At 40.6% G+C, this 25,000-nt stretch overlaps 1 protein-coding gene across 4 annotated transcripts in view; it reads right to left on the bottom strand.

Annotated features, from left to right (window-relative positions):
- map2 (microtubule-associated protein 2) overlaps window positions 1-25,000 on the bottom strand; it is a 305,408-nt gene that overhangs the window by 27,021 nt on the left and 253,387 nt on the right. For all 4 annotated transcript variants that reach the window (XM_072914441.1, XM_072914442.1, XM_072914440.1 and 1 more), the window contains 6 exons: window positions 22,535-22,660; window positions 20,567-20,628; window positions 17,757-17,795; window positions 8,500-8,641; window positions 6,468-6,524; window positions 5,703-6,013 (listed from right to left, as the gene is read on the bottom strand). In XM_072914441.1, coding sequence (XP_072770542.1) covers window positions 5,703-6,013; window positions 6,468-6,524; window positions 8,500-8,641; window positions 17,757-17,795; window positions 20,567-20,628; window positions 22,535-22,660 — 737 coding nt within the window. The remainder of the gene's footprint in view (window positions 1-5,702; window positions 6,014-6,467; window positions 6,525-8,499; window positions 8,642-17,756; window positions 17,796-20,566; window positions 20,629-22,534; window positions 22,661-25,000) is intronic.

Below are 25,000 nucleotides of genomic sequence, written 5' to 3'. Positions count from 1 at the left end.
GGCCCATATCGGTCAATCTCTATTTGAATGTTATGTATGTTTTATTTTTATCTACACCCGTCGTGATGTGCAGATCGATACTGAAATATGAATACCATAAATGTGACAGCACAAAGGTTTGGGACTAGTTTGGAGAAATCTGGATAAACAACACAACTATGATGACATTAAAATGACAATGTGCAGTTTGTAGGAGCTGAAGGCAGCAGAGACAGGAAGTGGCTGCCAACTTCCTTCTATGTTACATAAGACCCTCCACTACGTGGGAGACGTTGCAGCCTTTTTGATTTATTGGGCATATTTTTAACTCAACATGTTGACTGCCAAGCAAACTATAACTGCTAATTAAAAAGCCCCATGGTTGCTGCTGCCATGCAGTTCTGCTAATTATTGCGTAGGATGCAGTGGCCTGATTTTATGTATGGACTCAATTTCGAGCACTGAACACATCATGTGTGGTATACTTTTAAGACAACTGCACTTTTTTTTGTAATTATGTCTATCTTTCACAATCTTTATGCAAGATAAGAAGACTTGTTTTTCTTTTTTATACATTCTAATTCGTAAATAAACGTGTGGAGGGAGATGTGGCCAGCGTTGTCTGCAGGAGCAAAGGTCACCGCCTCTGTCCGTGGTGCTGAGGACAGAGCACCATCAGACGGGGGTGTGGCAGTGCTGACGGCGAGACACAGCTGGCAGGTGATTAGATTTCACAGGTGGTACGTGTTAATCAAATCATCTGTTGTCTTTAACAGTAAGCGGCCGGGAGCAGGAGGAGAGAGAGGATACGGACGTGACTGAAAAGTCACGTCCGTGATAAAAACCTATGTATATTAAAACCTTGTTAAAACTTGCACGCTTGGCTCCTGTGCCGTGTCTGACAGTGGGACTGCGAGGACGCAACTTCCACAAAACGTTAGCAAGAGTCAGCTTACGATGGAGATAATAAGGGTCGCTCTATTCCGCCTATAAAAAACCTCCAACAAGTTGCTGTAAGTATATATGTAGTATCTAGTAACATTCATAATAACATATCATATTTACATATTCTGATCATTTTAGGCATACGGCGGCGTATTAATTTCACAGACGCATCACAACGTTCACTTTTCCCTTTAACGACAACAAGACTACTAATCATGGCCGACTTGATGAGATACAACAAAGACTACTTTGGGCCAAACGATGATCCAGAAACATATATTTTTGAGCCTGAATATAAGGAGGATGATCTATAAGTTTTAGAAGCTGTGTGCTAAACAGATGCAGCTTTAGTCAAACACTAAGCATCACATAGCATTATTACTAAGTGCTTAACAAGATACACAAACATAATAAAACAATAACTTACTGTACAATGTCTGCTCTCACTGGGATAAAGACTGATGGGATGTTTATATCGTTCTCTTCACCTGAACAATTAAGATACAAAAAAAAAGAAAAGTTTCCACAAACCATTGTCTTTTCCTGTCTTTCTCGCCATCCCCGGGTCTAAGTTGGATGTCAAAGTTGACCAACTTGTGGGTTTATGTCCACAACCTTCTACTATCCAGGTGAGAGGCATGATTTATAATCTAGAATCAACTTTCACCAACTCAGAGGCGATGCAGCAGCTTAATATGTCAAAATAGCGGCATAAGCTAGTTAGCGCTCTAAAAGTAGTTCCTCTGCGTTAGCGCTTATAATAGCAATATCGCTAATAATTGTTAATATTCAGGTCACGACATATAAATGGAGTATTTTTGGCACTTTTTGGATGTAATAAAGTAATTGCAATAGCTGTATTGTTAGCCACCTCGTACTTGCCATATTTTACGATTTAGAATGCATACAAATAAAAAATAGGTGTACATGTTTTACATAAGGACTTTAAATGATAGGCAACATTTCTAAAAAAGTGCAGTTCCCTTTTAAAAATTCCTTCAGAGCCTTATTTGACCTTTGGCTGCATTTTTATGGAGTGAAGCTCAATAAAATACAAATAAAAAAACGAATATCCATCACTATTTTTGGGTGTTGTCGTTCCAGCAGCACAGTGCAAATACGGCATGGACGAGTGCTGAGGTGTACCAGCAGGCCTTGGGTCCAGGTCATGCTGGGAGTCGCTGACAGACACAAAGTAAAGGAGATGATTCGGAGCACCGAGTTCCAGATCCAAAAGGAGGCCTCGTGGTTGGCCTCAGCTGCCATGATGTGCTTCTAAGGTGACAATGACAGGTGACAGGTGAGTGTGGTGGGAGGGAATGATGATGTGTCAAAAACATTCCAACTGGCTTTTAATGTTAGGATTTAACTTTAGTGATGACCTTTATTAGGAGCCTGTTTTCATCAATTCAATTATATATGTTTACCAGCATCGTCTCTTTCCACTTACAAACTATTCAAGCACAGTTAGTGAGTATGATTTTCTGTATATGATTGGTGGGAATGATTTCTTTGTTGTTCTTCCATTATTTATTAAAAAAAAATAATGTTAAAGGACAAGATATTGTATCATTTTGTAAAAACAATTGCAATAAAGTCACAAAAAAAATTCTAAAAATATTCAAGTACCGATCTGATACGTGGCCTACGGTAGCAATTTAAAGGAAAACATTAAAAAAAAATACACAAAGACGTTATTTTGTTGGGGTACACAAACAGATTGCTATTCTTATTCATCTCAAAATTTAAATTGGTACATAATTATCAAAAATTTGTTTAAAAAATAAAATAAAATAAATAAAATAAATAAAATAAATAAAATAAATAAATAAATAAATAAATAAATAAATAAATAAATATATATATATATATATATATATATATATATATATATATATATATATATATACTATAGACCTAGATAACGCTCCAATACTTTGTGCAAATATATGTAACGTGTCTCTCTGTGTATATCTCCAAATAAAAACATATCTATGTAAGTAGTTGTTTAAAAATGTAAGAAAAAAGAGCAAAAAATTGGAATGTCATGAGAAAAAGCTGACATTTTTTAACTAATAATAATAATATATATAGTCACCTATAACACAAACTTTGTCTTTACATATATACATATGTATACAAACATATATATATATATATATATATATATATATATATATATATATATATATATATATATATATATATACGAACCCCGTTTCCATATGAGTTGGGAAATTGTGTTAGATGTAAATACAAACGGAATACAATGATTTGCAAATCATTTTCAACCCATATTCAGTTGAATATGCTACAAAGACAACATATTTTTTTTTTGCAAATAATCATTAACTTTAGAATTTGATGCCAGCAACATGTGACAAAGAAGTTGGGAAAGGTGGCAATAAATACTGATAAAGTTGAGGAATGCTCATCAAACACTTATTTGGAACATCCCACAGGTGAACAGGCAAATTGGGAACAGGTGGGTGCCATGATTGGGTATAAAAGTAGATTCCATGAAATGCTCAGTCATTCACAAACAAGGATGGGGCGAGGGTCACCACTTTGTCAACAAATGCGTGAGCAAATTGTTGAACAGTTTAAGAAAAACCTTTCTCAACCAGCTATTGCAAGGAATTTAGGGATTTCACCATCTACGCTCTGTAATATCATCAAAGGTTTCAGAGAATCTGGAGAAATCACTGCACGCAAGCAGCTAAGCCCGTGACCTTCGATCCCTCAGGCTGTACTGCATGAACAAGCGACATCAGTGTGTAAAAGATATCACCACATGGACTCAGAAACACTTCAGAAACCCACTGTCAGTAACTACAGTTGGTCGCTACATCTGTAAGTGCAAGTTAAATCTCTCCTATGCAAGGCAAAAACCGTTTATCAACAACACCCAGAAACGCCGTCGGCTTCGCTGGGCCTGAGCTCATCTAAGATGGACTGATACAAAGTGGAAAAGTGTTCTGTGGTCTGACGAGTCCACATTTCAAATTGGTTTTGGAAACTGTGGACGTTGTGTCCTCCGGACCAAAGAGGAAAAGAACCATCCGGATTGTTCTCGGCGCAAAGTTGAAAAGCAAGCATGTGTGATGGTATGGGGGTGTATTAGTGCCCAAGACATGGGTAACTTACACATTTGTGAAGGCGCCATTAATGCTGAAAGGTACAAACAGGTTTTGGAGCAACATATGTTGCCATCCAAACAACGTTACCATGGACGCCCCTGCTTATTTCAGCAAGACAATGCCAAGCCACGTGTTACATCAACGTGGCTTCATAGTAGAAGAGTGCGGGTACTAGACTGGCCTGCCTGTAGTCCAGACCTGTCTCCCGTTGAAAATGTGTGGCGCATTATGAAGCCTAAAATAGCACAACGGAGACCCCCGGACTGTTGGAACAACTTAAGCTGTACATCAAGCAAGAATGGGAAAGAATTCCACCTGAGAAGCTTAAAAAATGTGTCTCCTCAGTTCCCAAACGTTTACTGAGTGTTGTTAAAAGGAAAGGCCATGTAACACAGTGGTGAACATGCCCTTTCCCAACTACTTTGGCACGTGTTGCAGCCATGAAATTCTAGGTTAATTATTATTTCCAAAAAAAAAAAAAGTTTATGAGTTTGAACATCAAATATCTTGTCTTTGTAGTGCATTCAATTGAATATGGGTTGAAAATGATTTGCAAATCATTGTATTCCGTTTATATTTACATCTAACACAATTTCCCAACTCATATGGAAACGGGGTTTGTACATATATACATGTATACACATATATACATACAGTAAGTATATACATACATACATATATGTATGTGTGTATATATATATATATATATATAGATATATATATATATACACATACATATATATATATATACACATACATATATGTATGTATGTATATACTTACTGTATGTATATATGTGTATACATGTATATATGTACATGTATATATATATATATATATACATATATGTACATACATATGTATGTGTGTATATATGTATGTATGTGTGTATGTACATAGCATTTAAAAAAATATACATCAAAATGGCCCCACATACTTGAGTTTTTAGCATGCAGCCCTTCGTGGTAAACGTTTTGACACACCTGATCTAAAATATTAAATAAAAAATAAAATGTACTTAAAATATAAAACTTTAAAAAACAAAGTTTGGTTGGCTGAGTATAAAATAATACAATACAAACTTATGAATTATTTAATAAAAATACAATACCATAATAAACATTGTTAAATGTGTAACTGAACATTCATATTTTTGGACAGGCAGAATTTTTGACATACTCGGTTACGCAGTTACACGATCATTTTATTAATATTGCAAGATGGAAAACAAACAATAGTAAAAATGTAAGAAAAAAAGAGGAAACAAATTACAATGAGATGAGAAAAAATTGAAATGTTATAACTCATAATTATAAATAATCATCAATAATACAAAGCTGACACCATATCTGCTTTTAGCATTTTTTTTTAACAGTAAATAATAAAATATCAATATGGCCCCCGTATATACTTTGACTTTTCGGTATGTGCCCCTTGGTGAAAAAAGTACTAACGTACCAAAAGTATCGATATTTTGATTTGAGAATCGATATTAGAGCATACTATCGATACTTCAGTATGGATCGACACATCACTACCACTGTAAGGGAGCTAGCAGGCAATAGAAGTGAACACCTATTTATACCTAAATGGAGGAAGTTAGACACAGGTGGAGGAGAAGCAACGTTTGAGTGTTACCTGTCCACCTTTGGGCTGGTACTTGATGTTGTCTATGGACCCGACCTTGGACTTGACCCGCTTGAAGTCAGGAAGAGGTTGGTTGATGATGCGAAGCTGCTTGGGCGTGGTGGCGGGCGACTTGGGCGGGGTGCGCACCACCGCCACCCTCCTCTCTTGGGAAATCCGGCTGAGGGAGCGAGGGGTCCCCGGGGTCCTGGAGGACGAGGAGTAGCTGGGAGGCGTCCCCGGGGTGACGGCGCTGGAGCCCGGGGTACGGGGCGTGGAGTGGCCGCTGCGGGCTGAACGGGAGCGCACGGGCTCTGACACCGCTGGAGGACAAAGGAGGGTGAAGTTTGTCACGTGCAGAAGTCAACGGCAGAGATGGCGACTATACCTGTATATATATGTACTATACCTATATATATATGTACTTTACCTGTATATATATGTACTATACCTGTATATATATGTACTATACCTGTATATATATGTACTTTACCTGTATATATATGTACTATACCTGTATATATATGTACTTTACCTGTATATATATGTACTATACCTGTATATATATGTACTTTACCTGTATATATATATATGTACTATACCTGTATATATATATGTACTATAGCTGTATATATATGTACTTTACCTGTATATATATGTACTATACCTGTATATATATGTACTTTACCTGTATATATATGTACTATACCTGTATATATATGTACTATACCGGTATATATATGTACTATACCTGTATATATACGGTATGTACTATACCTGTCATGGTGGCAGCTCGACCCGTCCTGTACTCTGCCCGCATCGCAGCACGGCATGCTGACACACCACAAACATACAAGAACATATTCACCTTCGTGTTTGGTGGGAGGAATCAATGTCTTAATATATACATATATATATATACACACACACACACACACAGATATATACATACATATATACACATACATATATATATATATATATATATATATATATATATATATATACATATATACATACATTCATATATATACATATATATATATATGCATACATATATACATATATATACATATACACATATAAACATATATACATATATATATATATATATACATATACATATATACATACATACATACAAACATACATATATACATATATATACACACACATACAGTATATATACACATACATACATACACACATATATACACATATACATATACATACACATATATATATATATATATATATATACATACATACATACATACACATACATATACACATTTACATACATACGTATGTATATATATATATATATATATATACATACATACACATACATATACACATTTACATACATATGTATGTATATATATATACATACATATATACACATATATGTATGTATATATGTATATAGGTGTATATATGTGTATTAGAGATGCGCGTATAGGCAATTATTTCATCCGCAACCGCATCAGAAAGTCGTCAACCATCCACAATCCACCCGATCTAACATTTGATCAGAACCGCATCCGCCCGCCCGCACCCGCCCGTTGTTATATATCTAATATAGACGATGCAAGGCATTAGTGAGGTTATAAAGCTTTTGCCTGTTAAAGAAAGGAGACTGATCCAATGCAGCACAGACATTCGCGTGCCACGCTGTCACGACCCAGACGCACACCAGTGCGCAATCATATGGGAGCCGCGCTGAGCGCACCTCCAAGCGCGTCTCGCTGCCGGCGACGGCCGGGTATATGGGCCCGACGCTCCAGCGCCATCCATTTTCAGGGCTAGTTGATTCGGCAGGTGGGTTGTTACACACTCCTTAGCGGGTTCCGACTTCCATGGCCACCGTCCTAGCTGCTGTCTATATCAACCAGGGTGAGCCCCACCCCTTTCGTGAGCGCACTGCGCGCGGAGTGACCCCTGTTACGCGCCCCCGGCAACAGGGGTGGCGGGCAGGTAAGCTGCGCGAGCGGAGCGCGCGGAGTGACCCCTGTTACGAGCCCCCGGCCACAGGGGTGGCGGGCAGGTAAGCTGCTTACCTGCTGCGCGTGACGCCGGCCGCGGCGAAGGCGGACGAGGCGGGGTGTCGGTGCGGTGGGCGCGGTGGTGACCCTGGACGTGCGTCGGGCCCTTCTCACGGATCGCCTCAGCTACGGCTCCCGGTGGGGCCCTCTCGGGGGAAGGGGCCTCGGTCCCGGACCCCGGCGAGGCGTCCCTTCTCCGCTCCGTAAAAGTGTCCATCTCTCTTTTTTTTTTTCTTCTGTTGTGGCATATGCTGCAGGTGTCTGCTCGTTTTTCGTATGTGGGTAACAACATTTAAATATGTATATATATTTCCGAATTGGTTTAACTGCCACCCGCCTGAATCTATTTAAAATCTAATTGTTTTTTATTTCAACCACCCGACCCGACCCGACCCGCGGATAAAATCTAATTTTTTTTAATTTCATCCGCCCGATCCGCGGATAATCCGCGGACTACGCGGTTGTGCCCGCAAACCGCGCATCTCTAATGTGTATATATACAGTATGTGTGTATACCTGTGTATATACGTGTATATATGTGTGCATATATGTGCATACGTATGTATATGCATATATGTGTATATGTATATATATATATATATGCACACACACACACGCACGCACACACACACACACACACACACACACACACACACACACACACACACACACACACACACACACACAGACAGGTAGCCAATGTGCCCCCCCCGAGTCAAAAAGTTTGGGGACCCCTGTACTAGACTAGAGGAATGGCAGCCTACACATGGGTCTGCGAGGAGCCGTTGAACCGGAACTGGTGATGGAGGTTGAACTGTCCTCATGCTCGTGGTAACCACGGCGACTGAGAGAAGTGGCATGCCTCGGCGCGGAGCTCGTCTTGTCGGGGCTGCGGGATCGACCGTCCTGTGAAGTGCAAACATAAAGGAATAAAGCAAAGTGTAACCTTTGACTAGTTCAACTTGGACTGTGACAAGTCTTAGTCCCCCTCAGGGTTTACTTTTGTTCAGCAGTCTTTTCCACACAGTGAAAGAGCAAACCAAGATGGTTCTTATGGTTCTAACATGTCAGCAGGAGACCACTCCCTGAGGTTCTCAGACCCCCAGATGGTTCTTATGGTTCTAACATGTCAACAGGAGACCACTACCTAATGTTCTCAGAGCTGGAGATGGTTCATATTGTTCTGACATGTCGGCAGGAAACCACTGCCTGAGGTTCTCAGAGGTCGAGATGGTTCATATGGTTCTAACATGTCAGCAGGAGACCACTCCATTAGGTTCTCAGACTCTGGGGTGGTTCTTATAGTTCTAACATGTCAGCAGGAGACCACTTCCAGAGGTTTTAAGACCCTGAGATGGTTCATATGGTTCCAACATGTCAGCAGGAGACCACTCCCTGAGGTTCTCATAGATGAAGATGGTTCTTATGGTTCTAACATGTCTACACCTGAGGTTTCAATAGCTGGAGATGGTTCTTATGGTTCTAACATGTCAGCAGGAGACCACTCCCTGAGTTTCTCAGACCCCCAGATGGTTCTTATGGTTCTAACATGTCAGCAGGAGACCACTCCCTGAGGTTCTCAGACCCAGAGATGGTTCATATGGTTCTAACATGTCAGCAGGAGACCACTCCCTGAGGTTCTCACACCCTGAGATGGTTCATATGGTTCAAACATGTCAGCAGGAGACCACTCCCTGAGGTTCTCATAGCTGGAGATGGTTCGTATGGTTCCAACATGTCAGCAGGAGACCAATCAGTGAGGTTCTCAGACCCTTAGATGGTTCTAACATGTCAGCAGAAGACCACTTCCTGGGGTTCTCAGACCCTGAGATGGTTCATATGGTTCCAACATGTCAGCAGGAGACCACTCCCTGAGGTTCTCCTAGCTGGAGATGGTTCTAACATGTCTAACCCTAAGGGTTTTAATAGCTGGATATGGTTCTTATGGTTCTAACATGTCAGCAGGAGACCACTCCCTGACTCTCTCAGACCCCCAGATGGTTCTTATGGTTCTAACATGTCAGCAGGAGACCACTCCCTGAGGTTGTCAGACCCAGAGATGGTTCATATGGTTCTAGCATGTCAGCAGGAGAGCACTCCCTGAGGTTCACACACCCTGAGATGGTTCTTATGGTTCTAAGATGTCAGCAGGAGACCACTCCCTGAGGTTCTCAGAGCCAGAGGTGGTCCATATGGTTCTAATATATCAGCAGGAGACCACTCCCTGAGGTTCTCACCCTGAGATGGTTCATATGGTTCTAACATGTCAGCAGGAGACCACTCCCTGAGGGTCTCACACCCTGAGATGGTTCTTATGGTTCTAACATGTCAGCAGGAGACCACTGCCTGAGGTTCTCAGATGTCGAGATGGTTCATATGGTTCTAACATGTCAGCAGGAGACCACTCTCTGAGGTTCTCACCCTGAGATGGTTCATATGGTTCTAACATGTCAGCAGGAGACCACTCCCTGAGGTTCTCACCCTGAGATGGTTCAAATGGTTCTAACATGTCAGCAGGAGACCACTCCCTGAGGGTCTCACACCCTGAGATGGTTCTTATGGTTCTAACATGTCAGCAGGAGACCACTGCCTGAGGTTCTCAGAGGTCGAGATGGTTCATATGGTTCCAACATGTCAGCAGGAGACCACTCCCTGAGGGTCTCACACCCTGAGATGGTTCTTATGGTTCTAACATGTCAGCAGGAGACCACTGCCTGAGGTTCTCAGAGGTCGAGATGGTTCATATGGTTCCAACATGTCAGCAGGAGACCACTCCCTGAAGTTCTCATAGCTGGAGATGGTTCTTATGGTTCTAACATGTCAGCAGGAGACCACTCCCTGAGGGTCTCACACCCTGAGATGGTTCATATGGTTCCAACATGTCAGCAGGAGACCACTCCCTGAGGTTCTCATAGCTGGAGATGGTTCGTATGGTTCCAACATGTCAGCAGGAGACCAATCAGTGAGGTTCTCAGACCCTTAGATGGTTCTAACATGTCAGCAGAAGACCACTTCCTGGGGTTCTCAGACCCTGAGATGGTTCATATGGTTCCAACATGTCAGCAGGAGACCACTCCCTGAGGTTCTCCTAGCTGGAGATGGTTCTAACATGTCTAACCCTAAGGGTTTTAATAGCTGGATATGGTTCTTATGGTTCTAACATGTCAGCAGGAGACCACTCCCTGACTCTCTCAGACCCCCAGATGGTTCTTATGGTTCTAACATGTCAGCAGGAGACCACTCCCTGAGGTTGTCAGACCCAGAGATGGTTCATATGGTTCTAGCATGTCAGCAGGAGAGCACTCCCTGAGGTTCACACACCCTGAGATGGTTCTTATGGTTCTAAGATGTCAGCAGGAGACCACTCCCTGAGGTTCTCAGAGCCAGAGGTGGTCCATATGGTTCTAATATATCAGCAGGAGACCACTCCCTGAGGTTCTCACCCTGAGATGGTTCATATGGTTCTAACATGTCAGCAGGAGACCACTCCCTGAGGGTCTCACACCCTGAGATGGTTCTTATGGTTCTAACATGTCAGCAGGAGACCACTGCCTGAGGTTCTCAGATGTCGAGATGGTTCATATGGTTCTAACATGTCAGCAGGAGACCACTCTCTGAGGTTCTCACCCTGAGATGGTTCATATGGTTCTAACATGTCAGCAGGAGACCACTCCCTGAGGTTCTCACCCTGAGATGGTTCAAATGGTTCTAACATGTCAGCAGGAGACCACTCCCTGAGGGTCTCACACCCTGAGATGGTTCTTATGGTTCTAACATGTCAGCAGGAGACCACTGCCTGAGGTTCTCAGAGGTCGAGATGGTTCATATGGTTCCAACATGTCAGCAGGAGACCACTCCCTGAGGGTCTCACACCCTGAGATGGTTCTTATGGTTCTAACATGTCAGCAGGAGACCACTGCCTGAGGTTCTCAGAGGTCGAGATGGTTCATATGGTTCCAACATGTCAGCAGGAGACCACTCCCTGAAGTTCTCATAGCTGGAGATGGTTCTTATGGTTCTAACATGTCAGCAGGAGACCACTCCCTGAGGGTCTCACACCCTGAGATGGTTCATATGGTTCCAACATGTCAGCAGGAGACCACTCCCTGAGGTTCTCATAGCTGGAGATGATTCTTATGGTTCTAACATGTCTAACCTTGAGGTTTTAATAGCTGGAGATGGTTCTTATGGTTCTAACATGTCAGCAGGAGACCACTCCCTGAGTTTCTCAGTTCCCCAGATGGTTCTTATGGTTCTAACATGTCAGCAGGAGACCACTCTCTGAGGTTCTCAGACCCAGAGATGGTTCATACGGTTCTAACATGTCAGCAAGAGACCACTCCCTGAGGTTCTCACACCCTGAGATGGTTCTTATGGTTCTAACATGTCAGCAGAAAACCAGTCCCTGAGGTTCTCAGAGCCAGAGGTGGTTCATATGGTTCTAACAAGTCAGCAGGAGGCCACTCCCTGAGGTTCTCACCCTGAGATGGTTCATATGGTTCTAACATGTCAGCAGGAGACCACTCCCTGAGGGTCTCACACCCTGAGATGGTTTTTATGGTTCTAACATGTCAGCAGGAGACCACTGCCTGAGGTTCTCAGAGGTCGAGATGGTTCATATGGTTCCAACATGTCAGCAGGAGACCACTCCCTGAGGGTCTCACACCCTGAGATGGTTCTTATGGTTCTAACATGTCAGCAGGAGACCACTGCCTGAGGTTCTCAGAGGTCGAGATGGTTCATATGGTTCCAACATGTCAGCAGGAGACCACTCCCTGAGGTTCTCATAGCTGGAGATGGTTCTTATGGTTCTAACATGTCAGCAGGAGACCACTCCCTGAGGGTCTCACACCCTGAGATGGTTCATATGGTTCCAACATGTCAGCAGGAGACCACTCCCTGAGGTTCTCATAGCTGGAGATGATTCTTATGGTTCTAACATGTCTAACCTTGAGGTTTTAATAGCTGGAGATGGTTCTTATGGTTCTAACATGTCAGCAGGAGACCACTCCCTGAGTTTCTCAGTTCCCCAGATGGTTCTTATGGTTCTAACATGTCAGCAGGAGACCACTCCCTGAGGTTCTCAGACCCAGAGATGGTTCATACGGTTCTAACATGTCAGCAAGAGACCACTCCCTGAGGTTCTCACACCCTGAGATGGTTCTTATGGTTCTAACATGTCAGCAGAAGACCAGTCCCTGAGGTTCTCAGAGCCAGAGGTGGTTCATATGGTTCTAACAAGTCAGCAGGATGCCACTCCCTGAGGTTCTCACCCTGAGATGGTTCATATGGTTCTAACATGTCAGCAGGAGACCACTCCCTGAGGGTCTCACACCCTGAGATGGTTCTTATGGTTCTAACATGTCAGCAGGAGACCACTGCCTGAGGTTCTCAGAGGTCGAGATGGTTCATATGGTTCCAACCTGTCAGCAGGAGACCACTCCCTGAGGTTCTCATAGCTGGAAATGGTTCGTATGGTTCTAACATGTCAGCAGGAGACCACTCCCTGAGGTTTTAATAGCTGGAGATGGTTCTAATGGTTCTAACATTTCAGCAAAAGACCACCCCCTGAGGTTCTCAGAGCCAGAGGTGGTTCATATGGTTCTAACATGTCAGCAGGAGACCACTCCCTGAGGTTCTCATAGTTGGAGATGGTTCGTATGGTTCTAACATGTCAGCAGGAGACCAATCAGTGAGGTTCTCAGACCCTTAGATGGTTCTTATGGTTCTAATATGTCAGCAGAAGACCACTTCCTGAGGTTCTCAGAGGTCAAGATGGTTCATATGGTTCCAACATGTCAGCGGGAGACCACTCCCTAAGGTTCGCATAGCTGGAGATGGTTCTTATGGTTCTAACATGTCAGCAGGAGACCACTCCATGAGGTTTTAATAGCTGGAGATGGTTCATATGGTTCTAACATGTCAGCAAGAGACCACTACCTGAGGTTTTCAGAGCCAGAGGTGGTTCTTATGGTTCTAACATGTCAGCAGGAGACCACTCCATGAGGTTTTAATAGCTGGAGATGGTTCATATGGTTCTAACACGTCAGCAGGAGACCACTCCCTGACGTTCTCAGAGCGAGAGGTGGTTCATATGGTTCTAACATGTCAGCAGGAGACCACTCCCTGAGGTTCTCAGACCCAGAGATGGTTCATATGGTTCTAACATGTCAGCAGGAGACCACTCCCTGAGGTTCTCACACCCTGAGATAGTTTTTATGGTTCTAACATGTCAGCAGGAGACTATGGACAGACTTGCACACAAGCAGAGCAGTTTTCAAGCACAAACCGTACTCTGTACTGTGCAGCCATGACATTTATGAGATGCATAAATGGCTGTCATTATGAGAAGTGAAATAGTCGCAGGAGAAATGTCACAGGGTGACTAAACGCCTACTCAGTGACTTTAGGCAAATCACTCCTGCAAACAAACCCATTAACCACCGAGCCAACGCAGCCTTTGCATAAAATAATGACATGAAATATGAGGGCAAAAGGCGTGCAATTATGAAATATGTCAGCTCGGATGAGCTGGAGGTGACAAACATCTCGTGTTGTGACAAGAGAACTGGCTCCAATGTGCGTATCCTAACACACGTCTTTTGTTATCTTTTAAGAGTCACAGAGTTATTTGTGGTAGTTTACGCCAACATTGACATTAACATAAAACATACACCAGGGGTCTCCAAACTTTACCAGTTTCAGTTATGTGGAAGGATGCGGGGGGCCACTTGAAAACATTTTGTATGTTAAAGATGCTAAATCTGCTTAAATTAGCCGACATCGATACACGCTCCCAGTCTGTGGAACGCTCTCCCTGACCACCCGAGGGCACCACAGACTGTGGATGCTTTTAGGCTTAAAAACCCTTCTTTTTAAAAAAAACTTTTTTTTTAGATACATGCATACCAGTACTAGCTATTAGGCTTTTCTAGTTTTTCTTTGTATTATCTTTGTATTTTTATCTTTTTTAATACACTGTAGCACTTTGAGGTTGTTTACTCAATGGAAAGTGCTTTTTACAAATATAATCTATTATGAGCAAAAAAACATCTACGTTAGCTATAGGTGACACAGAAAATTGTCAAAAAAGTATGAGTTAACTCATGCGATTAATCATGGAAATCATGCATAAACGCAGATTATTTCATATATTATTCTATAATATCATTTAAGTATGGGTCTTTTTTAATTCAATTGAAAGGTTCTAATTCAGTAAAATCATGCAAGCAAGTTTTTACTTCTTGTAATACTTGTGATTAATCCAAATTCTAAAGTGTCATTGATCAGATGTTATAAAAGTATAGTTTGACAGCATTAATATGATAATAATTAATACAATTAATTGAATAGTCCGTCATCCCCACCTGTCTGAAAAAATCCACCATTGTCCCTGTTCCAAAGAAATCTGCCCCTGCCTGTCTCAACGACTACAGCCCCGTAGCCCTCACCCCCATAGCCATGAAGTGCTTTGAGAAGCTAATCAAAGACCACATATGCTCCTCCCTCCCACCCACTATAGACCCCCTGCAATTTGCATACCGCCCAAACAGGTCAACCGACGATGCAATCGCACACGTATTGCATACCGCCACGACACACCTGGACAAAAGGCAGGGGAATGCTGTTCATAGACTACAGTTCAGCATTCACCACCATAGTCCCATCCAAGCTCGTCATCAAGCTCAAGGACCTGGGCTTGAACTCAACCCTCTGTCAGTGGTTCCTGGATTTCCTGACAGGCAGTGGTGAGAGCAGGGAACTGCACCTCATCACCCATCATCCTCAACAGCCCCCCCAAGGCTGCGTTCTGAGCCCCCTCCTCTATTCACTCTACACACATGACTGTGTGGCTAAAACACCACCAACTCCATTGTGAAATTTGCTGACGACACAACTGTGGTGGGCCTGATCTCCGGTAACGATGAGACGGCCTACCTGAGTGAAGTGAAGAACCTGGCACTATGGTGTCAGGAGAACCACCTCGCCCTGAACGTCAGCAAGACCAAGGAGATCATAGTGGATTTTAGGAGACGGGGGGGCAAGGAACTACAGTCCACTAAGCATAGACGGGACGCCGGTTGAGAGAGTGACCAACTTCAGATACCTCGGAGTGACAATATCAGAAGACCTGTCCTGGACCACACACAACTACTTCCTCAGGAGACTCAGAAAGTTCGAACTAAACCACAAGATCCTCAGAAACTTCTACTCATGCACAACAGAGAGTGTCATGACTGGAAACATCACCTCCTGGTTTGGGAATAGCACCGCACACGACCGCAACAGACTGCAGAGAGTGGCCAGATCAGCCCAGCGCACCATCGGAGGTGTGCTCACAACCATCTGCAACATTTACACCAGGCGGTGTAGATCCAAGGCCAAGAGGATAGTGAGGGACTCTAGCCACCCAAGCAACTGCCTCTTCTCACTGCTCCAGTCAGGCAAGCGCTACCGGAGTCTCATGGCCAGAGGTGGGTAGAGTAGCCAGAAATTGTACTCAAGTAAGAGTACTGTTACTTTAGAGATTTATTACTCAAGTAAAAGTAATGAGTAGTCACCCAAATATTTACTTGAGTAAAAGTAAAAAGTATGTTGTGAAAAAACTACTCCAGTACTGAGTAACTGATGAGTAACATACACACACATATCATATATATATATATATATATATATATATATATATATTTATATATATATATATATATATATATATATATATATATATATGTATGTATTTATATATATATGTATGTATATATATATATATATATATATATGTATATATATATATATATATATATATATATATATATATATATATATATATATATATATATATATATATATATATATATATATATATATATTTATATACACATAAATTGATATATACAGTACATCATTTATATTTATTTAGTTTGCCGTTTTTGTTTACATGTTAAAGGTGTTTTAATGAATATACATGCATGTTTAACATACGGATTCCTTTCTTTCATGAAGCCAAGAATATAAGTTGGTGTATTATCTGATTCTGATGACTTGCATTGATTGTAATCAGACAGTATAGTGCTGGTAACGTCCACGTTTTCAAATGGAGGAGAAGAAAAGTTCCTCCTTTCTGTCTAATACCACATGAAAGTGGTTGGTTTTTGGCATTTTATTTGTCCAGCTTCCATATTCGTTTTCACACACTTTACAAGAAATACATTGGCGGCAAATTCCGTAGCTTGCTAGCTTGTTTGCGCTGGCTTTCGGAGACTCTTATTTTGTAAGTGCAGGCGCGATGGAGCGGCACTTTTATTGTGAAGACAGGAACTGTGCAGTCAGTCTTTAGGCTTTTGACGGGATGTACGGTTGAAATAAAAACGTGTCTTTTTTCCTTCACACTTTTGATTGATTGATTGAAACTTGTATTAGTAGATTGCACAGGACAGTACATATTCCGTACAATTGACCACTAAATGGTAACACCCCAATAAGTTTTTCAACTTGTTTAAGTCAGGTCATGTGACCGCCTGGCTCTGTTTGATTGGTCCAACGTCACCAGTGACTGCATTTGATTGGTGGAACGGAGTCAAACGTCACTAGTGACTGCATTTTATTGGTGGAACGGAGTGAAACGTCACCAGTAAGGCAGGCACTTTGAAGGTCTGTCTGACAGACCAAAACAAACAAAGCGTGCATTAACAGATCAATAAAAATTAGTAGCGAGTAGCGAGCTGAATGTAGATAAAAGTAGCGGAGTAAAAGTAGCGTTTCTTCTCTATAAATATACTCAAGTAAAAGTAAAAGTAAGTTGCATTAAAACTACTCTTAGAAGTACAATTTATCCCAAAAGTTACTCAAGTAGATGTAACGGAGTAAATGTAGCGCGTTACTACCCACCTCTGCTCATGGCCAACACGGAGAGACTCAGAAGGAGCTTCTATCCCCAAGTCATCAGACTGCTCAACTGCACCGCTGATTAACACTTATCACAATTGCACAAAACCGCACGCACAAGAATCACTTTACTTACCACTGTAATTACCGGACTCCAATACTCTTCATTCAATGACTGTAAAAAATGTAAAAACAAGAGTATAAAGAAGTCATACTGTTCCATTACCTCTGCTCATACTACTGTCACTACTCAACTGCCAAAAGAAGTGTAGACACCTTCATATTTATTACTTCCTATACTGTATATACTGTTATACTATTTGACATTGCACTGGTACTGTATGTGACTACTGTACTTTTACTTGTACTGATACTTCTACCATATCTAGACTTATTGTGCAAGTTATTGTCTTGTAGTTAATGTACATCAGAGCTATTCAAATTGTTGTATTTTTTGTATTTAGTATATTAGATTCAGCAACTAGTGTTTGGATCCCACTGTACGCAATATCTGAAGAACATGGAAAAAAGCATTTCACTGTGGTGTATTCTGCAAGTGACGAATAAAACCCTTGAACCATCCATCCATCCATCCATCCATCTTCTTCCGCTTATCCGAGGTTGGGTCGCAAGGGCAGCAGCCTAAGCAGGGAAACCCAGACTTCCCTCTCCCCAGCCACTTCGTCCAGCTCTTCCCGGGGAATCCCGAGGCGTTCCCAGGCCAGCCGGGAGACATAGTCTTCCCAACGTGTCCTGGGTCTTCCACGTGGCCTCCTACCGGTTGGACGTGCCCTAGGAGGTGTTCGGGTGGCATCCTGACCAGATGCCCGAACCACCTCATCTGGCTCCTCTCGATGTGGAGGAGCAGTGGCTTTACTTTGAGCTCCCCCCGGATGACAGAGCCGTGATCTTGTCCTATCGGTCATAACCCAAAGCTCATGACCATAGGTGAGGACGGGAACGTAGATCGACCGGTAAATTGAGAGCTTTGCCTTCCGGCTCAGCTCCTTCTTCACCACAACGGATCGATACAGCGTCCGCATTACTGAAGACGCCGCACCGATCCGTCTGTCGATCTCACGATCCACTCTTCCCTCACTCGTGAACAAGATTCCTAGGTACTTGAACTCCTCCACTTGGGGCAAGATCTCCTCCCCAACCCGGAGATGGCACTCCACCCTTTTCCGGGCAAGAACCATGGACTCGGACTTGGAGGTGCTAAATCTCATCCAAGTCGCTTCACACTCGGCTGCGAACCGATCCAGTCAGAGCTGAAGATCCTGGCCAGATGAAGCCATCAGGACCACATCATCCGCAAAAAGCAGAGACCTAATCCTGCAGCCACCAAACCGGATCCCCTCAACGCCTTGACTGCGCCTAGAAATTCTGTCCATAAAAGTTATGAACAGAATCGGTGACAAAGGGCAGCCTTGGCGGAGTCCAACCCTCACTGGAAACGGGTCCGACTTACTGCCGGCAATGCGGACCAAGCTCTGACACTGATCATACAGGGAGCGGACTGCCACAATCAGACCCCATACTCTCTGAGCACTCCCCACAGGACTTCCTGAGGGACACGGTCCAATGCCTTCTCCAAGTCCACAAAGCACATGTAGACTGGTTGGGCAAACCCTTGAACCTTGAACCTTAATTCTTACGACCTACCAAGGGCCAATAAAAACACCCTGTTATACATTGTATTTAAAGGACATCATTTTATTTTTTAGAGTTATATAACTTGCTATGTGACTCAAGCTAACTGTTAGCATGCTAACGTTAGCATGCTAACTTTTTGAGCTAAATTTTGCTACCGTTTACCCCAGAGTCATATAACTTGGTATGTGACACTTGTTAACTGTTAGCATGAAAAGGATAGCATGCTAACTTAAGCATGCTAAGTTTTTCATCTAATCTATCCATTTTCTACCGCTTATTCCCTTCAGGGTCGCGGGGGGCGCTGGAGCCTACCTCAGCTACAATCGGGCGGAAGGCGGAGTACACCCTGGACATATTACTTGATATGTGAGACATGCTAGCTGTTAGCATGTGTGCTAACGATGGCATGTTAAGTGTTAGCATTTTAATGTGTGCATGCTAATGTTTTAGGCTAGCTCTGTAGCTCTTTTTGTATAGTTTCACCTAAAAACTCGCACATTCAGACACTCGGCACCACGAGGTCAGAGGTCCAGGGCACAAATAGCAGGCCCATCAAAATTTCCGTGGGAAATTTAATACATTTAAAATAAATGTAATTTAATTTAATAGTTAAATTTTAAAATTTCAGCTATTATAAAAGCCAAATGAAATAAGAGGCTCAGGTGAAACTCGCAGCTCCACACTTAAAGAGGACCTGCAGTAGGTCCGGATTAGTTTCTGCCTCATTCTTGTGAGAACCCTGCATGTTACTGATGCATCAAGGAGAGGCATTATCCGCAGAAAATACTGCATCGTCTCTTTCTTTTTCAAACCTATCAGGTCCTCACGTCGATGACGAATTCTTCACTCATGCTTTGATGGACGAGGCCAAAACTCACCTTAAGGCTTAGTTGGCCACATGCGTGGACAGCACCTTTTAGCTCTTATTTCCAAAATTGTGTACACTACTGAATTGGGGTCTTATGTGCTTATGTGGACACTTCTACTGCCATCTGGTGGTGTCAGGAGAGTATAACATACAATGGAATTTGGAAAAAAAAAAGTGTAAAAATAAGAATTAGCATGTCACTCAACATGAAGTACACGTTTGTGTACTTATGGACTAAGTGCATCATATCAAAAGATGATTCTTAGTTTTTATTCTAATTAGGGTCCAATAAGCCCAAATAGCAAAGAGAAATTAAGAAAAAAGCATGTAAACAAACAGCTTGGGCCTTAAGAGGTTAGTAGGTTCCGTCCTTTATTATTCATAATGACTTTTGATGCCGTAGTCACGAGCGATTCACTCACCAAGGCTCTGTCGCAGGACCGCCGAGCAACCGAGAGCGGCTGACGACCATCTGAAAGTGCTTCTGCAAGAGAAAATTCGGGCGTCAGTTACCCTCCAGTATAAAGGTACGTCATAATTAACCCTGTAACACCCCTTGTTGTAATATTACAACGTTACATTTAACCATCCTAAAAAACAATCTGTTATACTTTTAAAAAATTTTTTTACCACATTTACATAGTCATTGGGTCCTATTGTTCAATCTCACAAGGCTATTGGATCGTACATTTGTTTATAAGTCACGCCTTCTGGCCATGAACTCACACAACCTCTCAAGGTTTCCTTCGAACAAAATCTATTTGGACTGGTTTCATCAGATTCAAGTAAAGTAAAATGTCTTTTATATTTTTTGGGGTTGTTATTACAATGTCTAGAGCATGTACATATGTAGTTATTGTGGAACGGATGCATCAAATTTCATTTAGAGCTTGTTATATAATTGTTGCAATTATACAACACTGGGTGAATGTGGTAGTCAAAATAGCTGGCTTGTTGCAGTGGGCTCAAACAGGTTGTATTCCCTCCACTACATCACTGCCTGAAGTATTGGATAGTATACATTCTACCCTTGTGTTGTGTTCTTGTCAAATTGGACTGATTTTAAAATTAAAATTATTATTAATAGTAATCAACCCTGCAAATGAACCCTTAGTTGTTCATACAGCGTGAGTACAAATACAGACATTCTGCTCCCATCAAAGCACAATGTTGCAATTGTTAGAATAATTGTTTCTAAATTATCACAAAAACTTTGTGTTACATTTGAGGGCCCGGCGAGAAGACAAAAGCTGTCTTTGAAACCTACCAAGAAGAAGGCTCGTAAATCTCCACTGTGTAAGGGGGAAAGCCACATGAAGGGGTTTCTGTTCTCTCTCATGTATGGTAATCAACAGAAATATATTTTTCTAACCCAAGGACTTCAAAGCGGAGAGATGGCAGGATCTGCCCAATTTCCAGACGACCTCTTTTTGAAGTATTTTACGAACTCTATTTGAACTATTTTATGGACCTCTTTTTGAAGTATTTTATGGAACTTTTTTGAACTAGTTTACGGACCTCTTTTTGAACTATTTTACGAACCTTTGTGCTTTGGAAACATTGGTGGCCATGTGGTCGGGGAGGGTCCAAAATAAAAGAAGGAGGCGTGCCATATTTTGTCAGAGCGTGCTGAGATACTGGACAAGGGTACAGCGTACAGACGACTCTCCTCAATATTGAGTCCAAATTTAATTCTGTCTCTGTTTAATTCTTTGCCTCTTGTCTTGTTTAATAGAATAATATTACAACATTTCTCTAAAAACATACATAAACATTTTTTTTTTTTTTACTTTTCAATTTCTGCACCAAATGCCTCCTACAACAACATCTGAAAGGTCAATTTTAATTTAAATTTTTTAAGTTTTTCTATATTTGGGTCTTACAGGGTTAAACAATACAATCTGGAAGGTAAGGTAGAGATAACAATGGAGAGAATATTGAAAAGATCTGAAGCATGCGGAGGGAGAAAACACAAAAAGGGTTGGAAAGAGACATCCTGTGAAAAAGGATGGAACCAAATTAAAAGGAAATAACAACAAATGAAGGTGACATGCTTATTTTTATTGTAACACAAATCATGCACAATGGAAACGACTGGAAAAAGTATTTGCAGTATTAGACATATTGTGACTTCAATATAAACACAGTGGGTTCGGGCTAGTTGTTGCCTCATTCTTGTGAGAATCCTGCGAGATCCAAGACTAGTGAGGGATGAGGCAAAAACTAGCCCGCCGTGCACGACACCGGCTAAATACATCCAGACTTGATAAAAAGTACTAATTCATGAGGGAGGAAGAGTTTTGTTGGAAAGTCCAACCAGCTTCCCGGTTCTGGCAGTGAATGGAAAATGGCAGACATGATCCTATTGACAGTTGGACTGACGGAGTCACCTGTGAGTCTCCTCCTGGGAACCGAATGATGCTGGGTGGGCCGAGTTTGGCGGAAAGCCGGTTTTGGACCGCTCCTCTTCGACGGGGACTCGGTTTTTTTGGCGAGCTCGCTCTTCGTTGCCACGGCTACGTTGTTTGTTGACATAAGCAGAGACACACTTCATCAATATGGACGTTAGACAAGATTTTTTAATGCATTCTAAATCGTAAAAAACGGCAAGTAAGAGGTGGCTATCAATGCAGATAATGAGAATACACTATCCACCCATAAAAAAACATCCAACAAGTGCCAACAATACTCTATTTACATGTCATGACCAGAATATTAACAAGTATTAGTGATTTTGTTATTATAAGTGCTAACGCAGACTGACTATTTTAGCCAAACGAACTAGCTCATGCTGCTATATTGACATATTGAGCTGCTGCATCGCCTCCGAGTTGGTGAAAGTTAATTCTAGATTATAAATCATGTCTCTCACATGGATAGTAGAAGGTTGTGGACATAAACCCACAAGTTGGTCAACTTTGACATCCAACTTAGACCCGGAGAAACTTTTTTTTTTTAACCCTTTGTGAGGATTATGATGAATTGTTGATGTAAACATCCCATCAGTCTTTATCCCAGTGAGAGCAGACATTGTACAGTAAGTGAGTGTTTTATTATGTTTGTATATTTTGTTTAGCACTTAGCAATACTGCTACACGATGCTTAGTGTTTGACTAAAGCGCCATCTGTTTCGTACACGGCTTCTAAAACTTGTAGATCGTCTTTCTTACATTCAGGCTCAAAAACAGAAGTTTCTGGATCATCGTTTGTCCCAAAGTAGTCTTTGTTGTCTCTCATCAAGTCTGCCATGATTAGTGGTCTTGTTGTTGTTGAAGGGAAAGTGAACGCTGTGATGCGTCTGTGAAATTAATGCGACAGCGTATGCTTGAATTGATCAAATTATGTAAATATGACATGTTTTTATGCATGTTACTAGATACTACATATATACTTAAAATTATAAAAATATGAAAATGTTAAATGTTATTATGAATGTTACTACATTACATATACACTTACAGCATCATCCAAATATGTAAATATTACATGTTATTATGAATGTTACTAGATACTACATATATACTTAAAATGATAAAAATATGTAAATGTTAAATGTTATTATGAATGTCACTACATTACATATATATACTCACAGCATCATCCAAATATGTAAATGTTACATGTTATTATGAATGTTACTAGATACTACATATATACCTAAAATTATAAAAATAAGTAAATGTAAAATGTTATTATGAATGTTACTACATTACATATACACTTACAGCATCATCCAAATATGTAAATACTACATGTTATTATGAATGTTACTAGATACTACATATATACTTAAAATGATAAAAATATGTGAATGTTAAATGTTATTATGAATGTTACTACATTACATATATACTTACAGCATCATCCAAATATGTAAATATTACATGTTATTATGAATGTTACTAGATGCTACATATATACTTAAAATTATAAAAATATGTAAATGTTAAATGTTGTTATGAATGTTACTCATTACATATATACTTACAGCACCATCCAAATATGTAAATATTACATGGTATTATGAATGTTACTAGATACTACATATGTACTTAAAATGATAAAAATATGTGAATGTTAAATGTTATTATGAATGTTACTACATTACATATATACTTACAGCATCATCCAAATATGTAAATATTACATGTTATTATGAATGTTACTAGATACTACATATATACCTAAAATTATAAAAATAAGTAAATGTAAAATGTTATTATGAATGTTACTACATTACATATACACTTACAGCATCATCCAAATATGTAAATATTACATGTTATTATGAATGTTACTAGATACTACATATATACTTAAAATGATAAAAATATGTGAATGTTAAATGTTATTATGAATGTTACTACATTACATATATACTTACAGCATCATCCAAATATGTAAATATTACATGTTATTATGAATGTTACTAGATGCTACATATATACTTAAAATTATAAAAATATGTAAATGTTAAATGTTGTTATGAATGTTACTCATTACATATATACTTACAGCACCATCCAAATATGTAAATATTACATGGTATTATGAATGTCACTAGATACTACATATGTACTTAAAATTATAAAAATATGTGAATGTTAAATGTTATTATGAATGTTACTACATTACATACATACTTACAGCATCATCCAAATATGTAAATATTACATGTTATTATGAATGTTACTAGATACTACATATATACCTAAAATTATAAAAATATGTAAATGTTATTATGAATGTTACTACATTACATATACACTTACAGCATCATCAAAATATGTAAATATTACATTTTATTATGAATGTTACTAGATACTACATATATACTTAAAATGATAAAAATATGT

The sequence above is a fragment of the Nerophis lumbriciformis genome, linkage group LG13 (assembly GCF_033978685.3).
Source record: "Nerophis lumbriciformis linkage group LG13, RoL_Nlum_v2.1, whole genome shotgun sequence".
In the NCBI taxonomy this organism is placed as follows: Eukaryota; Metazoa; Chordata; class Actinopteri; order Syngnathiformes; family Syngnathidae; genus Nerophis; species Nerophis lumbriciformis.
This window is presented reverse-complemented; position numbering and strand designations above follow the sequence as displayed.